General features: G+C 31.0%; 3 protein-coding genes across 8 annotated transcripts; 1 reads left to right on the top strand and 2 right to left on the bottom strand.

Moving 5' to 3' along the window:
• The first annotated feature begins 3,977 nt into the window (after positions 1-3,977).
• On the top strand, positions 3,978-5,335 carry LOC123679828 (probable 60S ribosomal protein L37-A). Of its 2 annotated transcripts, none has more exons than XM_045617335.1 (3): positions 3,978-4,129; positions 4,384-4,519; positions 5,040-5,335. In XM_045617335.1, the coding sequence occupies exons 1-3, from the start codon at positions 4,127-4,129 to the stop codon at positions 5,171-5,173; spliced, it is 273 nt and encodes a 90-aa protein (XP_045473291.1). In that variant the 5' UTR covers positions 3,978-4,126; the 3' UTR covers positions 5,174-5,335. The 2 variants fall into 2 exon arrangements, with proteins under 2 accessions (XP_045473291.1, XP_045473292.1); XM_045617336.1 differs by lacking the exon at positions 3,978-4,129 and adding an exon at positions 4,143-4,184.
• Positions 5,336-6,199: 864 nt separating this feature from the next.
• LOC123680660 (nuclear transcription factor Y subunit beta) lies at positions 6,200-7,659 on the bottom strand. Of its 2 annotated transcripts, none has more exons than XM_045618665.1 (5): positions 7,109-7,659; positions 6,899-7,050; positions 6,611-6,808; positions 6,492-6,555; positions 6,200-6,434 (listed from the first exon to the last, which is right to left on the bottom strand). In XM_045618665.1, exons 1-5 carry the CDS (start codon positions 7,191-7,193, stop codon positions 6,337-6,339), a joined length of 597 nt encoding a protein of 198 aa, XP_045474621.1. In that variant the 5' UTR covers positions 7,194-7,659; the 3' UTR covers positions 6,200-6,336. The 2 variants fall into 2 exon arrangements, with proteins under 2 accessions (XP_045474621.1, XP_045474620.1); XM_045618664.1 differs by having other exon boundaries at positions 6,887-7,050; positions 7,109-7,633.
• A 1,827-nt stretch (positions 7,660-9,486) lies between these two features.
• Positions 9,487-15,877, bottom strand: LOC123680500 (SET and MYND domain-containing protein 4-like). 4 transcript variants are annotated; one of them, XM_045618430.1, is made up of 4 exons: positions 15,773-15,877; positions 15,126-15,719; positions 14,111-15,063; positions 13,441-13,893 (listed from the first exon to the last, which is right to left on the bottom strand). In XM_045618430.1, exons 2-4 carry the CDS (start codon positions 15,516-15,518, stop codon positions 13,551-13,553), a joined length of 1,689 nt encoding a protein of 562 aa, XP_045474386.1. In that variant the 5' UTR covers positions 15,519-15,719; positions 15,773-15,877; the 3' UTR covers positions 13,441-13,550. The 4 variants fall into 4 exon arrangements, with proteins under 4 accessions (XP_045474388.1, XP_045474389.1, XP_045474386.1 ...); XM_045618431.1 differs by having other exon boundaries at positions 15,126-15,731; positions 15,773-15,839; XM_045618432.1 differs by lacking the exons at positions 13,441-13,893; positions 14,111-15,063; positions 15,773-15,877 and adding exons at positions 9,487-10,055; positions 10,294-11,240 and having other exon boundaries at positions 15,126-15,731.
• Between the last annotated feature and the right edge of the window lie 770 nt (positions 15,878-16,647).

Genomic DNA, 16,647 nt, shown 5'->3' on the forward strand with positions numbered 1-16,647 from the left:
TTTTTTGAACGCTCTTTCCTTCAACAGATCCCTCTAATATTTCGTCACAATGACTGTTATTTTAGAATTCTGAGTCAAACATTATTCAAAATGGCATTCGTTCAGTTCATAATTCACCCTGTAATTAAAAAAGTCCTCTATAGAATTTCACATTTTTTGTCAATACCCTTAGTTCGAGTACACTATTATAATGTCAAGCAGTATTCGCTTTGCTATGACTAGTTTTTTAAATACACAAGGTAATATATTGAGAGGGGCTACCGTTATTATACAAAAGTTGTCAAAAAGTTGTATATCTACAATAAAAATTTCATTCATTGTTATTTCATCATTGTTCAATGAAAGAGATTGTACAGGGTGTCCCATTTTCGATTCCATTAATAAAACTTTTGTAATAACGGCTGCCCCCTTTAATATATCACCCTGTGTATCTCAAAAACAGCTCATAGCAAAGCCAATACTGTGTGACTACCTAACAATAATTTTCATTAAACACCAGTCCTAAATTATAACCTCCTGGATAAGCAAAAAAGTGTTTCATTCAAGATGTTTTTCTACAAGAAATGTTACTTCAGAAAAATGCCATTTTCCAGCTTCAACACCCTGTATCTCGAAAACTAGTCATAGGATTGAGTGACAATTTTCTATTAAGCTGCTGTCTGGTTCTTTCCAAAACTCCAAATTCGATGAAGATAAAATTTTGTATTCAGATGTTCAATAATAATAAGCAATTTCAAGCTTTATGCAAAATAACATTTTGATCTCGTAACCAGAATTTAGTTACTTTTGGCAATTTTGCAAGAAAGGTTTTCTGGCCTTGTCATTTCTCGAAGAGGTGATCATAATTGGCCACCGAGGTAATGTGATTTAACACTTTTAGACTTTATTCATTGGGGCCACGTGAATGTTAAGGTCTATGCCAATGCTCAACAATCGATCTTATTTTATGGAGGGGTGGGTTATTGTGGACATAACCCCCTTCCATTGGTTGGAAGAGATAGAAACAAATTCTAAGTAACAATTTGAAGAAAAAAATTTTAAAATTGAATGATTTTACTTTTTCAAAGGGGGGATAACCCCTCCATGACTCAACTCTGGTTACGCCACTGACGAATTGAATTTGATCAGTGAGACCAACATGGTTTGAGACAATTTTAATTTAGGATATTATTGACATTCGAGCAAGACAGTTTTCAATACAACGATTTTTACCCATAACCTCAGAGTAATAAACGTAGATAGAGGGAGCATATGTCATTTTCAGTAAGCAAATTTTGTCCCCAGCATGAACTATCTAATTTGACATGAAGCGCGCGGTAATGAAAACATTTCAGTGATACGACATTTCACCCAATTGACTAGTTTCTCCAGAAAGAACGCACTTCTTATGTCCCATAGTGAATCAACGTTTCATATCAACTGAAAATATATTAAAATAAATACCTACATATATCAGAAATTCAGAAAACAATCTTCAAGCGCGCCAAACGACGTGAAACAACCGATGACACTAGGAGAGCAAAAGTTGCCAAACCTTGGATTTCAGCAGGTTGATACAGAAAATAATAAATATTCTGCTCATTATAAATTCGATAATTAGGAAAAATATCGGATTCCAAATATTCAAATTTGCATATTTAATCGGAAATCACTGAAATAAATATATTTCATTCGATATAATATACATTCATAACGATATAGTGAAATTGTGGATTTGAAAATATATCACGATCCGACAACGTAATCTAACCATGTTGGGGACATATAAAAATTGCGTATACTTCTTCTATCTATGTTTATTACTCTATGGCCATAACAAAATACAAAGATTATTAGCCACTAGAAAAGCCATTAAATATCATCACATGGAGTAATACTTTTCATTCTAAAATTAATTTTTAATTACCCAATTACTACAAATCGTTATGAGTTTTTTCTTGGTGCTTTAAGACCCTAATCAAATTTAACAGATGGAAAACATCAGAAGCAGCTCATATATTATGTACAGACACTTCAAATGAACATGAACAGCCTTTTCCATAAATAAACCCATGCAATTAAAGTAAGAATTCTTGATATATGACCCATCTCGAAAATTAGAGATCAAGTACCTACTTCAATTCTTCTAAACCCAAAATAATCAAAACTCACCAACGTGATAAAAGTTAAGCCCCAAAAGAAAAACATTTTCAAATTCAACTTGTACATCTGAAGTTCATCTATCTACTAAGTACTTCTAGTAAAATGCGTGTTCATTAATAAATTCTAGCTTCATAAAAATGAAATTGTTTATTTGAAAATAGGCCACAATTGAATTGAAGATGTACTATTTGAGGGGTTGTTCTTTGGCAAGTTATGCAACGAAATAGAAGTGTATTCACATTATTTTCTCGTTTCAAAACAAATGCAAATATAAAAATATAATGTATTCACTCTATAAAGTGTGAATCGAATTCTCGAGTATGTTATGTGGGCGGTTTGTAGGTATATACTATGGAAAATGCCAAAGAAAACATTTCAATTTTTGAGAAAAAACATGTTTTCGAAACTGATGTAAAACTGAGTAGCAAAGACGTTCATCTACATTCTTAAAAAGCAGAGTTGATTCGAAAACTTTGAAAAGCAATCTATCTACTCTAAAATTCTAGCGTAGGTAGTCACTCATCCATATGTTAGCTTTGCTGTGCACTGTTTAGCTTATACAATAGAAACACTAAATTTATAGTTTACATTCTTTATACAAAAATAATATGTTTAAATAATAATATAATATTCCTACAAACTATTTCAGTTTGAAAATTAATCTAGTGACTATATCTTTATAAAATTTCCCATAAATATCCAAAATATAATTGAATCGTACGAATTCGTATTCTGATTATTTCACGACATAATTTTTTCATTGATCATTGAGGATTAAAAAAGAACAAATTCCTTAAAACATTATTAAAATTGTTAGTGCTTAACAAAAATCGATTATTGCCGTATTCTGATGTGGTTTTTAACTCACCTCAGAATTACCCCTTTGTATTTTGGGTTGCGGCCTTCTTCTAGTACTTCCCCCAGTTGAATTACTACGTTTTTTGTAAGACGTTCCGCCAGTAAACATCATTTTGATATGTTTCTATATTAGCACTAATTACAAGAACTACTTCATATATTTTGAGCCTTGATTGCACATCGATTAAATTTACTTCAAACCAATTCTATATACAAATCTATAGTAAAACATCTGTTAATTGTTTTCTTGATTAATAATCAACGAAAAATTATCTCTTTCTTTTGTCGTATCCTTTCTAACTTGAAGAAACAGCATATATATTCCAACAAGCACTTTGTATTCATTTCTTAAAAAATATAAAATGAACTAGGAGGTATAACAATAGTTTGGAGACCGAACCTGGTTACCTAAGGTAAGCCAAGCAGTCTCTCTTTATTTTTAGATGTCACCAATTCACGAATTCTCAATCTTCAATGAAAACTTAACTATCAGATCCTCCAAAATGTTTATAAATCGAAACTTTATGGATCACAAACCAAGTTGATTGGTACACAGAATTGTCAATTTGGAGATCTCCATAAAAACTCTACGTTGTACAATTAACAGGAATGTAACCACTTTCACGTGTGCAAAAGACGAGGCAGTCAACAACACTTGGAAAATCAGCTATTATTAGAATTCCGTTTTTTGAATTCGAATAATTCCTTCATTACTACGATATGAGCAAGCGCAACAAGAAATGCCAGCATTATGAAAATTACTTTCTATTCAATCAATCACCCAATAAATTCCAGAGTCATTTATTTACTAGAAAGATTTGTTCCGAGTATTTTTCCAGCATCACGATATAAAAATATTTTGTTTTTAAAAAGCAAAGAAATAGATTATATTCACTTCCTCATTAAAATTCTGTCATATCTATTTATGAATGAACAAAATAAATATCCAAATTCCTTAATAGTATTAATTGCATTAGTTAGGGGGAGCTCTCAGTAGTTCAAACAAATCTAGAAAGAAAGAAGAACAAGAATTGTCATAGAAGTCACATTGACATCGATCCTTGGTTTGCCTGCCTTTCGTAGCGGTAACGTCAAACCGACCTTTTCGTCTGTATCATTTTACAAAATGGTGAGTACATTCCCGTTTTAGTTTAAATTCTGTACTTATCTCGATAATCTCAATGGTAAACTGAAACTTTGCATCTAAAGCCAGTAATAAAGTTGATAATACTACTTTTTCAGTTTTTATTTATTAGCGAAACAAATCTTTAACTATCCAACAATTTGAGGTTATCCTGTGTTTTGAAATTTGCAACTTGCTGATCAGTTTCAATTTGCCTGTATTATTGTTTCTAATTTTTTATTATTTATTTTATTTTACAGACGAAAGGTACTTCATCGTTTGGTAAACGTAGGAATAAGACACATACTTTGTGTCGCAGATGTGGTAGATCTTCCTATCATATCCAAAAATCCACTTGTGCACAATGTGGATATCCAGCCGCCAAAATGCGATCATGTAAGTTCAATTTCTCTCAATACCGTAGGATATCTGGCATTCTGAATCAATAAATTGGACCTGCACTGTTTATATCTCACCAACTTTTATGGTTAAATCTATAGGCGTTTGTGTACTTACATCTCCAATATTTTTCTTGTAAAAATTCACCATTATGACCCACTATTCACGCTAAAATACAGACTTGTGTCGTTATTTACAGATATTTTCAATTTTTGTATTGATTTTCTAGATTTGTCCAGTGAAGCCTAACATCTTGATTGAATCCAGTTTTCGTTGGTTTTCTCAATTAACATTCGTCAAGTGACTCCAATTTAAAGCCTATAATTTATTAGCACAAGAATTCTATGAAAATATTTGTCACTGTCGGTTCATTGAATTGTTATAATTAATAATATAAGAGTTAATTCTTACTTCCAAAATAGTCGAGTTGAATATTATGCTGAATTTCATTATTGAATTCGTGAAACATATTAGATGTGTAATTTCTATATTCTCACAATCAATTTTTTTTTTTCAGACAATTGGTCGATCAAAGCTAAAAGGAGGAAGACTACTGGTACTGGTAGAATGCGTTATCTTAAAGTTGTTCGCAGGCGTTTTAAGAATGGATTCAGGGAAGGTGGCAAAATTACCAAAACTAAATCTTCTTAGAAATCTTATATGTTAATAAATTTATAAGAAAAAAAAATTGTTTTAATGAAGTATCCATTGATCTGTAGATTACAACTCAACTCTTGCGAACAAATTTGATCAGAAATTACAACAATTTCTGATCATGTGACAATATATTGAAAATAAAACCTCTTTACAAAGGTTTGTTTAATGATTTCAGTTGAAGAAAATACTGTCAATGATTTAAGTATTTCCAATCAAACAACTTCAATACACACACAATAATATAAAACCTAATTATTTGAGTAATTTAGTCCTTGGCTGAAATTCATTATAAATAAAACAATATTTGTCGAAAACACTATTCATTTTATTTAAAACCTTATTTATCAAGAAAATGTTTGATTTTTGTAAAACAAGAAATGAATTTTACCATTAAAAGGTAAAACTTTTTGAACAAGTATCTCTAGGTAGTGGAGTTCGATTTGGGTTTGAACTGTAATTATAGCATATCAAGCTTTGTACGAGATAAAGTTCCATTTTCCTGGTCAGGTGAATGAGAATAAATTCTAATATTGCAAAACTAGCATATTATTTGATCAGAAAGAAATAAGAGATACCATACAAGGCCCAACCACATTTGTCTAAAATTATACAAGAAACTACCAGAAGAGTATAATAAAATGAGTTCGGCTGCTTTCAGTACGAGAGTGAAATGTTTGCTTTCAGAAAAAACTCTAGGTTTAGCACGTTTTTAGACAGATGTTTTATGAATTTTTAAATACCTTTGTATACTCACTATTGATTATGTCCCATATACGTAATAATTGTTTTCAATCTTTCAGTGTTTATATGTACATAATATTGTACTTTTATCTATAAATTTGATTAAATAGCCTTTGACAAGCCATAAAAAATATTGAAGGAAAATTATTTGTTCATGTAATTCTCTGGGATATTATTTATCATGTGCGAAAAAGTTATTATTATTAATGATCTTGATAGGTAAATATCAACATCCCAGTGGTTCCAAGTCAAGTAAATGATTTGTATAAGAGTGAAAACACAATTTGAAGGAAAAAATTTCATTAATGAACTAAACAATATACATTTGCAACCAAACAACTTCATTCAATACATACATACAATAGTAATATAAAACTTAATCGATTTATATATTATTTACAAAAAAAACATTCAATTCATGCCAATTGAAATTGATGAATATTATCTTGATAGGTATAAATTACTGTCTCAGTGCCAGCATTTTCAGTCGCAATTATTCCGCTAGGTACAGTTTCTGAAAAAGAAGAATATGCTGTAGTATACATAAGTTTTTAGGAATGAATTAACTTACTATATCCATCATCTATTGATTCCTCATAAATTAATTCACCAGGTCCTTTGTCAATCTTTGCAGCCTGTAAAATAGTTACGTTGAATACTTCCTTAGATAAAACATAAAATTACACAAACCTCTCTGTATTTTTGAAGATATATTTTCAAAGGTTCGACATAATTATCAAAACCAAGTGTACTCATAGCAAAAAGAATATCCTCTCCGTTTATGGTCTTCCTTTTTTCCATATGACAACGATCACTTGCTTCACTAGTTATAAAACTGATAAACTCTGAAACGCATTCTTGAACACACTCCCTAGCATCTTTTGCTATCTACAATAATAATAATATTTACTACGATGTGGTTGTGATATGATACTTACTCTTTGGAGATGACAAAACAATGCGTACTTTGCTATTTACCTTTCCTGTGTCAGGAATGGCACGCTTCATAATTTTTGCTACATTTGCAATTGGCAGAAATCTATCTTGTTCTCTCAAAGGTGCTCCATGTTTATCACCGCCGTCGTGATTCGAATCATCTGTATTTTCTGCCGTGATCTGGTCTTGATCTTCTTCAAAAGAAGGAATAGGGTTTAAAGCAAGTTTCTATTATAGTCATAACTAAATTACCTTCCATGTCTTCTACTTGAATCATATACTGATCCGACAATGTGTACGAATTTCCAATATCTTCAACGATTTCTGTCTTTTCCATTTTGATAAGTGGATTTGGTGCCAGGTTTAGAATGTTTTTATTATTATTCAACAATAACAAATTTTTACAGATTTAAGATGTTGCAAGTTTAGAGACTTCAGGAAATCTATGCACAAAAGCAACCTCTATGCCATTTCTTAATTTTCGCTGTGGACAAATTTTCGTGACCTTGAAAAATTACTCGTAGGAATAGAAAATAGAATATGAATTACTAAAAAATTCTACTCAAAGCACGCTATATGGATTCTATACACTATATTTTGCATAAGGTTTCTATAGGTATCTGAAAATAAGAATGCAGCGCCAAGGTGGGCCAACGTAGAACTATAAATATTGACATTGTCCGAATTGATCATTCCACGTTACCCTTCAAGTATTAGTATTACAGTCCCAACAAAGTATTACAAATGCTAATGTATTGAATATTTTAGGAATACTACAGAAATTCACATGTCCATTTTTTATTTATTAAGAGAAACCTATTTATCCAATTATATTATGGATGGACTAATGAAAATTCAATTGAATAATTTCATAAAATGTGATAGAGAAGTATCATCAGAATGCCCTGAAATAAAAATATTTAGAATTTCATAGTACATGTCCAAATATTTCTAAGGAATTTTCCTAATATTGGTAAAGGTACCTTAGTTTTGAAGATTTCAAAATGAAAAATTCTGTATGATTTTTTGATTGTCTATTATAAATAATTTTTTTGAAAAATCAATTTATGAACAACTTGTCCACTTGCTGCATACTAATTGGGAAATGCTGTATTTAATTATTTTTGAATAATCTAATTCCTTCAAAACATTTTGGCATGTTTTTCTGTATTTCAGGAAAATCTGAAAATGTTAAAACACAACTTAGAACTTAAAATGGGTAGCATTTATTAAATGTATTTTGTGAAATACCAAAACAAAGAGATGTCACATATGTAGGAGCACATTTCAATTTGTTTAGTACTAAAACAATACGCTGATGGTGATCTTTGATCACTGTAAACAGATTGTACTGCTTCTACTATTGTATCTAATAGTTCTATATCATTGAGACCAGTAAAACTATTTAGAGCACTATCTGTTGTTATCAGGTCACACAAAGAAGACACTTTAGGAGTATTCACTTGCACTTCAAAATCCTTGAAAGTTTTAGACCCATTTCAATCAGGTTGACCCTGAAGAAGGTGTAATAGACCTTGTGCAACTTCGATTTCATCTTGGGAAGAAGTTTGTGCAAAAGGTTTGATTTCTTCACAAGAGCATTCTTCAGCAACAAGTTTTTTTTTCTTGATACTTCTTTGTCTCAATCTTTCAGATCTACTACTAGAACATTGAGATTCTTTCTTTGTGGTAGTAGATCCAACAGGAAGATTTCTGGAAGGCACAGCAGTATTTTTCAAAAACTTTGTGTAGAACTGGAATCTGTAAACGATTATCTCCATAAATATAACTCAAATTTTAATGTGTAATCCGTGCTTACCTCGATAAAATGCAGGGAACATACTTTCATACTTCTTGTCACTGGTTTACCGATTTTGAGTTTCAGTTGCCAAGCTTTTTGTCGATACATCAGCACTTTACTCCCCAATTTCCCTTCCACCGAAACACGATATTTATCACCAGTTTGAGGGAAAGCATGGAAATTGATATTTGAATTTTTTTTCTCAGGAAGATCATTGAGGAACTGAACAATAGCGATTCGAACGACTCATAACCATTAAAATGATTTAAAAATATAAATATTTCGAGAATATCATACAAACACAAAGCAGAATGCAAGAACTATGTCAATATTTTCAGTTACTCTGCTTGTCACCAGGTAGCGTAGCGCTTTTGGTGTGCTCAGGGCATATCCTGGCAAAGATTAACGAAGTATAGGCATAGACATATAATAACTTTATTCTATATCTATGATTTTCTAGGATTTCAGATGGCGGCAAATACGAAATTGCATATCATAAAACATGCATGCGCTCTTTTTCATCTTGTTTATAGCGTATTCGACTGGCTGCACCAGTGCGAATTAATTCGAATTTTTGTAGTGCTAAATGAATTAATTCGAACTGGTGCAGCCAGTCGAATACGCTATTAGTTTTATTTCTTCAAATTGTTCGAAAAATTGAAATATAAAATTCTACTAACTGAATAGCATCAGAGCAACGTTATCCCTTTGACATATTTTGAAGCATGAAGAAATTTCTGATGTAATAAGGATTGTCCATAATGTAAGAACATATTATATTATGTCAGATGAAAAAAATAAAACCTTTTTTAATTGAAACTCAAGGGGATTCAACAAAGAAATGTTGATAACATTTAGACATATATAATTCATTCTGTTATCTGTGAATTCATTACATTGAAGATAATAGTACACATTATTTTATTTATTCATAGTAAACAAGTCAAGAAAAATGCAAAGTTGAAAAAGAAACATTAATTGAAAATAGAAGTTGAAAAAAACTCAATAAAAAACAAAGGATAAACGTAACAAAAATAGTAACAAAAAATAAAACAAAAATCTACAAGTTAAGCCAGGGACCTCCTCATATTTCCAAAAATTATATCACACCTAATCATTAGACAACGTAGATATTGTAAAAGATGAGGCGCTATTTCTTTTGGGTTTTTTTCATTTTTTTTTAGGACTTCTATAACATGAGGCCGGATTTTTCTTGCAATTTCCAAATTTCCTCGACCAACAGCCTCAGCAGCATTTAAGATAGGTGATATGATTTTAAATTCATCGCTAGTTAGTTTCCACTCGTTGCAAGTTTCCCAGTTGTTCTCACATGCTAGGCAATGGCAATTTTTGAGTACAGATTGGCGCACTGATTTTGGATAACGAGAATAATTATGACTGAAAATATTGTAACTTATTATCAATATTCATGGTTATTTGGAAAATTGCTATTGTCAAACGGACAGCGCACAGACACTGCGAAAACGTTATTTCACCATAAAAGTGACCATAAAACACAAATAATTCTCTTAATCATTTAGCAATTCCATTGTATGTATATTTCTTAAAAAAAAAAATACAATTTTCGCAGTATCTATATCGATGTTCACCAACATCCATTATCAAGTCCTCTTACCAGAAACTGTCCAAAAGTTGTTTGCCTTTTTTGATAGTTTTAATTGCTGTCATACAAATGGATTTACCATAGTAGGTTCTGTGGACATTTGGATCACTTGAATGATTGAAAAGGCTCATAAAATTATAAGCACCTATACCTATTTTCATATCATCATAAGTTCCGTTGGAATTCTGACAAAGTTCACCTATATCATGAAAATGGCGGTTCATATTTTGAAGATGTTTAAATATTAACTTCATAAAATTCTCTTTATAATCCTCACAACTTTCAAAGAAATAAGTACGATCTCGAAGTATTTTATAATAAATTGCTGTTCTAAGAGCCATTTCAAATAGTTCTTTGTGACTATATTTGAATTCAGTTGTAACCAAGTTGTGAATTTCTTTATACCTTCCAGATTTGTATACACTATCAGATTCTTTCATTTCTGCCTCGAAAGTTTTATAACAGTCCCTCATGGATATTGCTATATGTAAAGGAATAAGAGAATTAGAATGAAAATTTTCAATTATGGCTAAAATTGGACATTCATATTTGTGATATGTAATAGAATTATTTTTGCAACTTGAACTACAAAACAAAGCTTTTGTGCAAGAGATGCAAGGTAACAGATTGTAACACAAGTTGAAACAATGATGACAATGGCACCACTTTGCATCGATCAAATTACTGAAAGTTGGACTTTCCACAGCAATTACTTCACCAATTTTAATATCTCTTGCAGCAACTATGCATCTGCCTAGTTTTGAATGATTTTTTATTTCAACACAATTTGAGGCACACTCTATGAGAGGATTCCTATCATCGACATCAATTGACGGCATTGGTTGATAATATTGTAAGTTTTTCTGTTTGGCCTTAAGACTCAGAGCTTTTTCTTTCCTTTCATTTATTTTGGGTTTCAAGGCATCTGGATAATTATTTTCGAAAGCTTTTTCAATATCCTACAAAATTATGAAGTTCAATATTTCTATAAAATTAATGAATAATGAATTCTCATATATACCCTCAAACATTCTTCGATAAATTAAAATCTAAATGAAACTACAGATCTACTTGCAAATGTTAGACCTAAATTCTCTGATTTATTTTCTGTAAAGGAAATGATATATGTCTACAAATTTCTAAAGCTTCTTCATCCTTCTGCAATAAGAACAATTTATTTCCTTCATTCCTCAATTCTGAAGACTTATTGTTATATTCACATTTTTATCTACTCCATATTTTGACAATGAATTAATCTATTACGAAATCTTATTTTTTAACAATAGTCGATAATTATGTAATTTCTAATTTCGATTTGTAGAAAAAAATGTGATTCTTACTCATCATAACCACTATAAGGCTCTTACTGTTTTAATTACTGATGAAATAGAGGATTTTCAGTCAGCAGGAACATTACAATTAATACTTCATTCAACAGTAATGTTTTAGGAATGCTATTCCTGTCTTCGGGATATGAATATTGAATCAAGCTGGTCAATTAATTGTTCTATGTTTCTTTGCCACTGCGTTCTGTTCTGCTTTAGTCTATCGCAGATTCTATATTTGTATTAAATTAGCGTTCCTGGCGACTGAAAATCCTCCACTTCATTCGGTTATTTAATAAATAATATTCATATTTAAACTCACCTTCTCGCATTCTCCATAAAATCCAAGCCTAAATAAAACCGCAGATCTGTTTGCATATGCTAATCCTAAATTCTCTGATTTATCTTCTGCATGAGCAATGCTGTAGGTATACATTTCTAAAGCTTCTTCATATTTCTTTGAAAGAAACAATTCGTTTCCTTTAATCCTCAGATCTGAAGACTGCTTGTTATTTTTGTAATCATTGGTATATCTCGTTACAATAGAATCATAATAGTCCGATATTATTTCGAGTGCGAAATTTAATTTTTCAACAGTATTAGTTATTCTTGAAAAATGTTGGATTACTTTATATGAATCACTTTTAACAGCACTAGGCTCAATGTCATCAAATAAAAACTTCTGTAAAACTTCCTCCATCTTCAATAATTATCTATTCTTTTAGTGATATTTGATTAAAGTAATGACTGTTAAAAGACAACACCAAATTAGCAAAGTAACAGAGGCAATACAAGACACTAGAGAGACACTAAGACAGTAACCATTAACGGCACTAACAAGAATTCAGAAAAGTAGTTGCACTAAAAAATTAAAAACTAATAAATGTAATTTGCTAGGATGGGCTTTCCCCGGCCCGCACAAAAATGAACATCTAATTGTTATTATTATTTATCTATGATTATTTTGTTATCTATGTTCTTGAATAAATATTCGTTTTTTGTTCTATCACATGTGGATACACCGGACTATGATGATGATGAACATGTGGAAAGCTTGTGGAGCAGATAATCTTAACCCAAAATTCTTGTTTTTGTTATTAAAAAACAACCTTATATCTTGGAATCGAAGCGTTTCTGGATTATTTATTTGGACAATTCATATTAAAATACTGGGAGGAATCACATCCTGAAGTTTGTCAAAGTATGTATTGTATAGTGAATTTGTATTCAGGGATTCATTGAGAAAAATCGAATAGGTAGTTAATGAAAGAAAAATAACGCGTTTAAAGTTGATTATTTTGATTTTCGCGCGATTTCCGAAAACAGGAAAATTTTGCGTCCCTAAGCTCAGTCTCGGAACAAGTAATCAAAAAAAAGGACAATTCTGTTCAAAACCTTCAGTATAAACTGATGTTGAAAATTTCGGATTTAAGCTTTTGATCAAAATACCCGATAACAAAACGAATAAGCCAATATCATTTGTAATAAACGCAAGTTATATGTCGTTTTACACAAAATTGTCCTAGAAATTTTGCCGCTTTTGAAATTAAATTAAGGAAGGTTGTAGGCAAGTATAAGGGATTACATCGGTCTGGCAAAATTTTTCTAATACACATGACATTCTTTACGTCGGTCATCTGTAACAATTTTCGTCAATGCTGAGGCAGATTTAGTTGCTTAAAAGGCATTGGGGATGGAAATCCTCAAAGATTGCCAAAGGATATATTAAGAGATCTTTCAGAAATAAAGTGGCCATAGCAAATATAAAATATTTGGAGGGGAAATTAAGTGGCAAAGAAATAATTTAAATGGTGAAAATTAGAGACAACATTGCACATCAAAATTTCAGCACTTTAATGAAATCTTTCCTTTGAAAATATATAAGATAATAATATAACAACAAAAATGAGAAATATGTTTTAAGAAATATGAAAAATCTTAAAACTATAATTGAACCAGCGATCTTCTCACATTCCCAAATATTCCATCACACTGCTTCAATATCTCTTGTACTAAACAGAATTCATAACAAGGTATACTTTTTTCTAGTTTTTTCATAGCTTCTTTAACTGTAGGTAGGATTTTTATAGCAACCTGCAAATTAGCATTAGAAAGTTCTCCATGATGTTTCATTAATGAGTTGATTAGAATTCGATGTTCATCTATGCTTTTCAGTTCATTCAAAGTACCCCAGTTGTTCTTACATGCCTGACAATCGCAATCGAAAGCATATTGTTTTTTCAAAGCAGCTTGGCGCTTCGATTTTGGATGAACAGCAAAATGAAAACTATAAATGATAAATGTTAATAGATTTATCAATGATATTACAAGCATAAATCATTTTGATTTAAATATAAATCAATATTTTGAGATTGTCTTGAAATTTTTTAATATAAAATGTCCAAATTTTTTTTACAATCTGAAATATCAATACTTAAAAGTCTACTTTAATCTAATGTTTATTTATTTAAGGAATACAATACTTGAAAAAAATTATTTCTCACCCATAGTTGTCAAACAACTGATCTCCTTTTTTGATGGTTTCAATGGCTGAGATACTCATGTAAGTACCAAAGTTGTTTCTGCAAACATTCGGAGAACATGAATGATTGAAAAGGCTCATAAAATTATAAGCACCTACACCTATGTGAATCGAGTCATAAATTCTATTGGAATTTAGACATAGTTCGCTTATATCATGAAAATTACAGGCCATAGTTTGAAGATGTCGGAATATTAACTCCGCAAAAATGCCTTTGAAATCCTCACCACCTTCAAAGAAATCAGTATGATCTCTAAGTATTATATAGAAGAAAGTAGTACAAGTAGCTCTTTCAAATAGATCTTTGGGCAAACGATTCATTTCATTTGTAACCAAATCGTGGATTTCTTTATACCTTCCAGATTTGTATACACTACCCGATTGTTCAATTTCTGCCTTGAAATTTTTATACCGATCCCTCATAGATATTCCAATACGTAAGGGCATAAATCTACAAGAATTATAATCCAGACTTTCGATCGTGGCTAAAATTGGACATTCGTATTTATGGTATGAAATAGAATTATTTTTGCAACTTGGACTACAAAACAAAGCTTTTGTGCAAGAGTTGCAAGGTAACGGATTGTAACACAACTTCAAACAATGATGACAATGGCACCACTTTACATCAGTCAAAATGCTAAAAGTTGGACTTTCCACAGCAATTATTTCACCAATTTCAATATCTCTTGTAGCAACTACGAATCTACCCTGTTTTGAATCATTTTTTATTTCAACACAATTTGAGGCACACTCAATGAGTGGATTCCTATCATTGGCATCAATTGACGGCATTGGCTCATAATATTGTATTTTTTTCTGTTTGGCCTTAAGACTCAGAGCTTTTTCTTTCCTTTCAATTATTTTGGGTTTCAAGGCATCTGGATAATTATTTTCAAAAGCTTTTTCAATATCCTACAACATGATAAAGCTCAATATTTCTATTCATTTAATGAATAATACATTCTCATACATACTCTTAAACATTCTTCAAATAATTCAAATCTAAATAAAACTGCAGATCTATTTGCGAATGCTAGACCTAAGTTCTCTGATTTATTTTCTGCAAAGGAAATACTATATGTGTACATTTCCAAAGCTTCTTCATCTTTCTTCAATGAGAACAATTTATTTCCTTTATTCCTCAATTCTGAAGACTTATTGTTATCTTTATGATCTTTTATATACTCCGGTGAAATATCATACTTCGACAATAAATCTATAACAAAATCTACTTTTTCAACAATAGTCGATAATTTCAAAAATTGCCTAGTTATTTGTTGACTCTCATCAGGACCTGAAGACTTTATGCAATTCATTAATCTCTCATATATTTCTTCATTATCTTGGCATGACTGCTGGTTCTTCATTGTGAATTTGTTTTCAGGAATGGCTTATAAATTAACCTATAACCCGTTGTTCTCTATTATTATTTCTTGACGAACTGGCGAAATCGCCGAAATCTATTTATGTATTGCCCCATATTTATCTTCCATGCGCATTAATTCACGTTGCAAAACGTTTTCATCTCAGAATTAATTCATTTTCACACTATTTCTGCTATTTATGTCCTGAAATTAGTACTTATCATGTGCGATCGATTATGTTTTCTATCCCAACTCACCTAGACCTTTGTGAGACCTCTCTATATATAACATGGCGCATTATAAAAAAAAAAAAGTTTTTCATGGAAATATAGGAAAGTACCGGGACTAAAACTTACCAGAGTTCCGTAAGGTGGCGTGACGAACAGAATTCTTCGAATTCCCACTATTTGTTAAGCATATAATTCGGAAATAGTGAATTAATTTTACACAAACCAAGTGGCCGAGAATTATAATATGATATCGGGACCAAAATTTCAGATTTTTTTAGGATAACAGTTAACCTCAAACACCTTGTGTGGTTTGTGAATAAGGTTTACGATAATCGATTTATGCGCCATCTGAAACTATAGTGATCCCCTAAAACCAAGTAGGCCAAATCTCCCGTTTTGTTCCAAAGATTTACAAGGGTTTATAGGCATCTTATCTAGATCTAATCAGTAGAAATACTAGTATTTTTAAACGCCAAAGATTAAGGATGCGAAAAGCTTATCGAATTATCGATATAAATGAGTACTTCCCCATTGCAGGTACTTCCCCTAGTCATAATCACAGAATAGAATATTCTTCCTTTATTTTTCATGATACGCTTGAACGTTAAAGTATAAAAAAACTATTTTCATATTCTTCTTTATCCAACTATCCGTAGTCTGTGGAATATTCTTCATGTGCTTTATGTGAAATGAATAGAATGTAATTATCCATTCGAAAAAATCGTAAATAGATATGGGTTATTATATTTTTCTTATATCGGGTGTCCCAAGGTGAGTGGCCTATTAGATTATTATGGAAACTATTGATGGTAAAGATTTCAAATTTTGTGGATAGATATTTGGCCATGTAAGGTACATTTTTGAAATAATTTCCCATTTCCAGTGTTGCCGGATGTACGACA

Source organism: Harmonia axyridis, chromosome 5 (assembly GCF_914767665.1).
Source record: "Harmonia axyridis chromosome 5, icHarAxyr1.1, whole genome shotgun sequence".
NCBI lineage: Eukaryota > Metazoa > Arthropoda > Insecta > Coleoptera > Coccinellidae > Harmonia > Harmonia axyridis.

Coding starts and splice junctions, on each gene's coding strand:
- LOC123680500 (XM_045618430.1), bottom strand. CDS start 15,518: ATGAAGAACCAGCAGTCATGCCAAGATAATGAAGAAATATATGAGAGA. Junction 15,064..15,125: donor TATTTGAAGAATGTTTAAGA/GTATGTATGAGA, acceptor ATCATGTTGTAG/GATATTGAAAAAGCTTTTGA. Junction 13,894..14,110: donor CAGTTGTTTGACAACTATGG/GTGAGAAATAAT, acceptor TATCATTTATAG/TTTTCATTTTGCTGTTCATC.
- LOC123680660 (XM_045618664.1), bottom strand. CDS start 7,193: ATGGAAAAGACAGAAATCGTTGAAGATATTGGAAATTCGTACACATTG. Junction 7,051..7,108: donor TCAAGTAGAAGACATGGAAG/GTAATTTAGTTA, acceptor CTTCTTTTGAAG/AAGATCAAGACCAGATCACG. Junction 6,435..6,491: donor ATCAATAGATGATGGATATA/GTAAGTTAATTC, acceptor CTTCTTTTTCAG/AAACTGTACCTAGCGGAATA.
- LOC123679828 (XM_045617335.1), top strand. Junction 4,520..5,039: donor AGCCGCCAAAATGCGATCAT/GTAAGTTCAATT, acceptor TTTTTTTTTCAG/ACAATTGGTCGATCAAAGCT.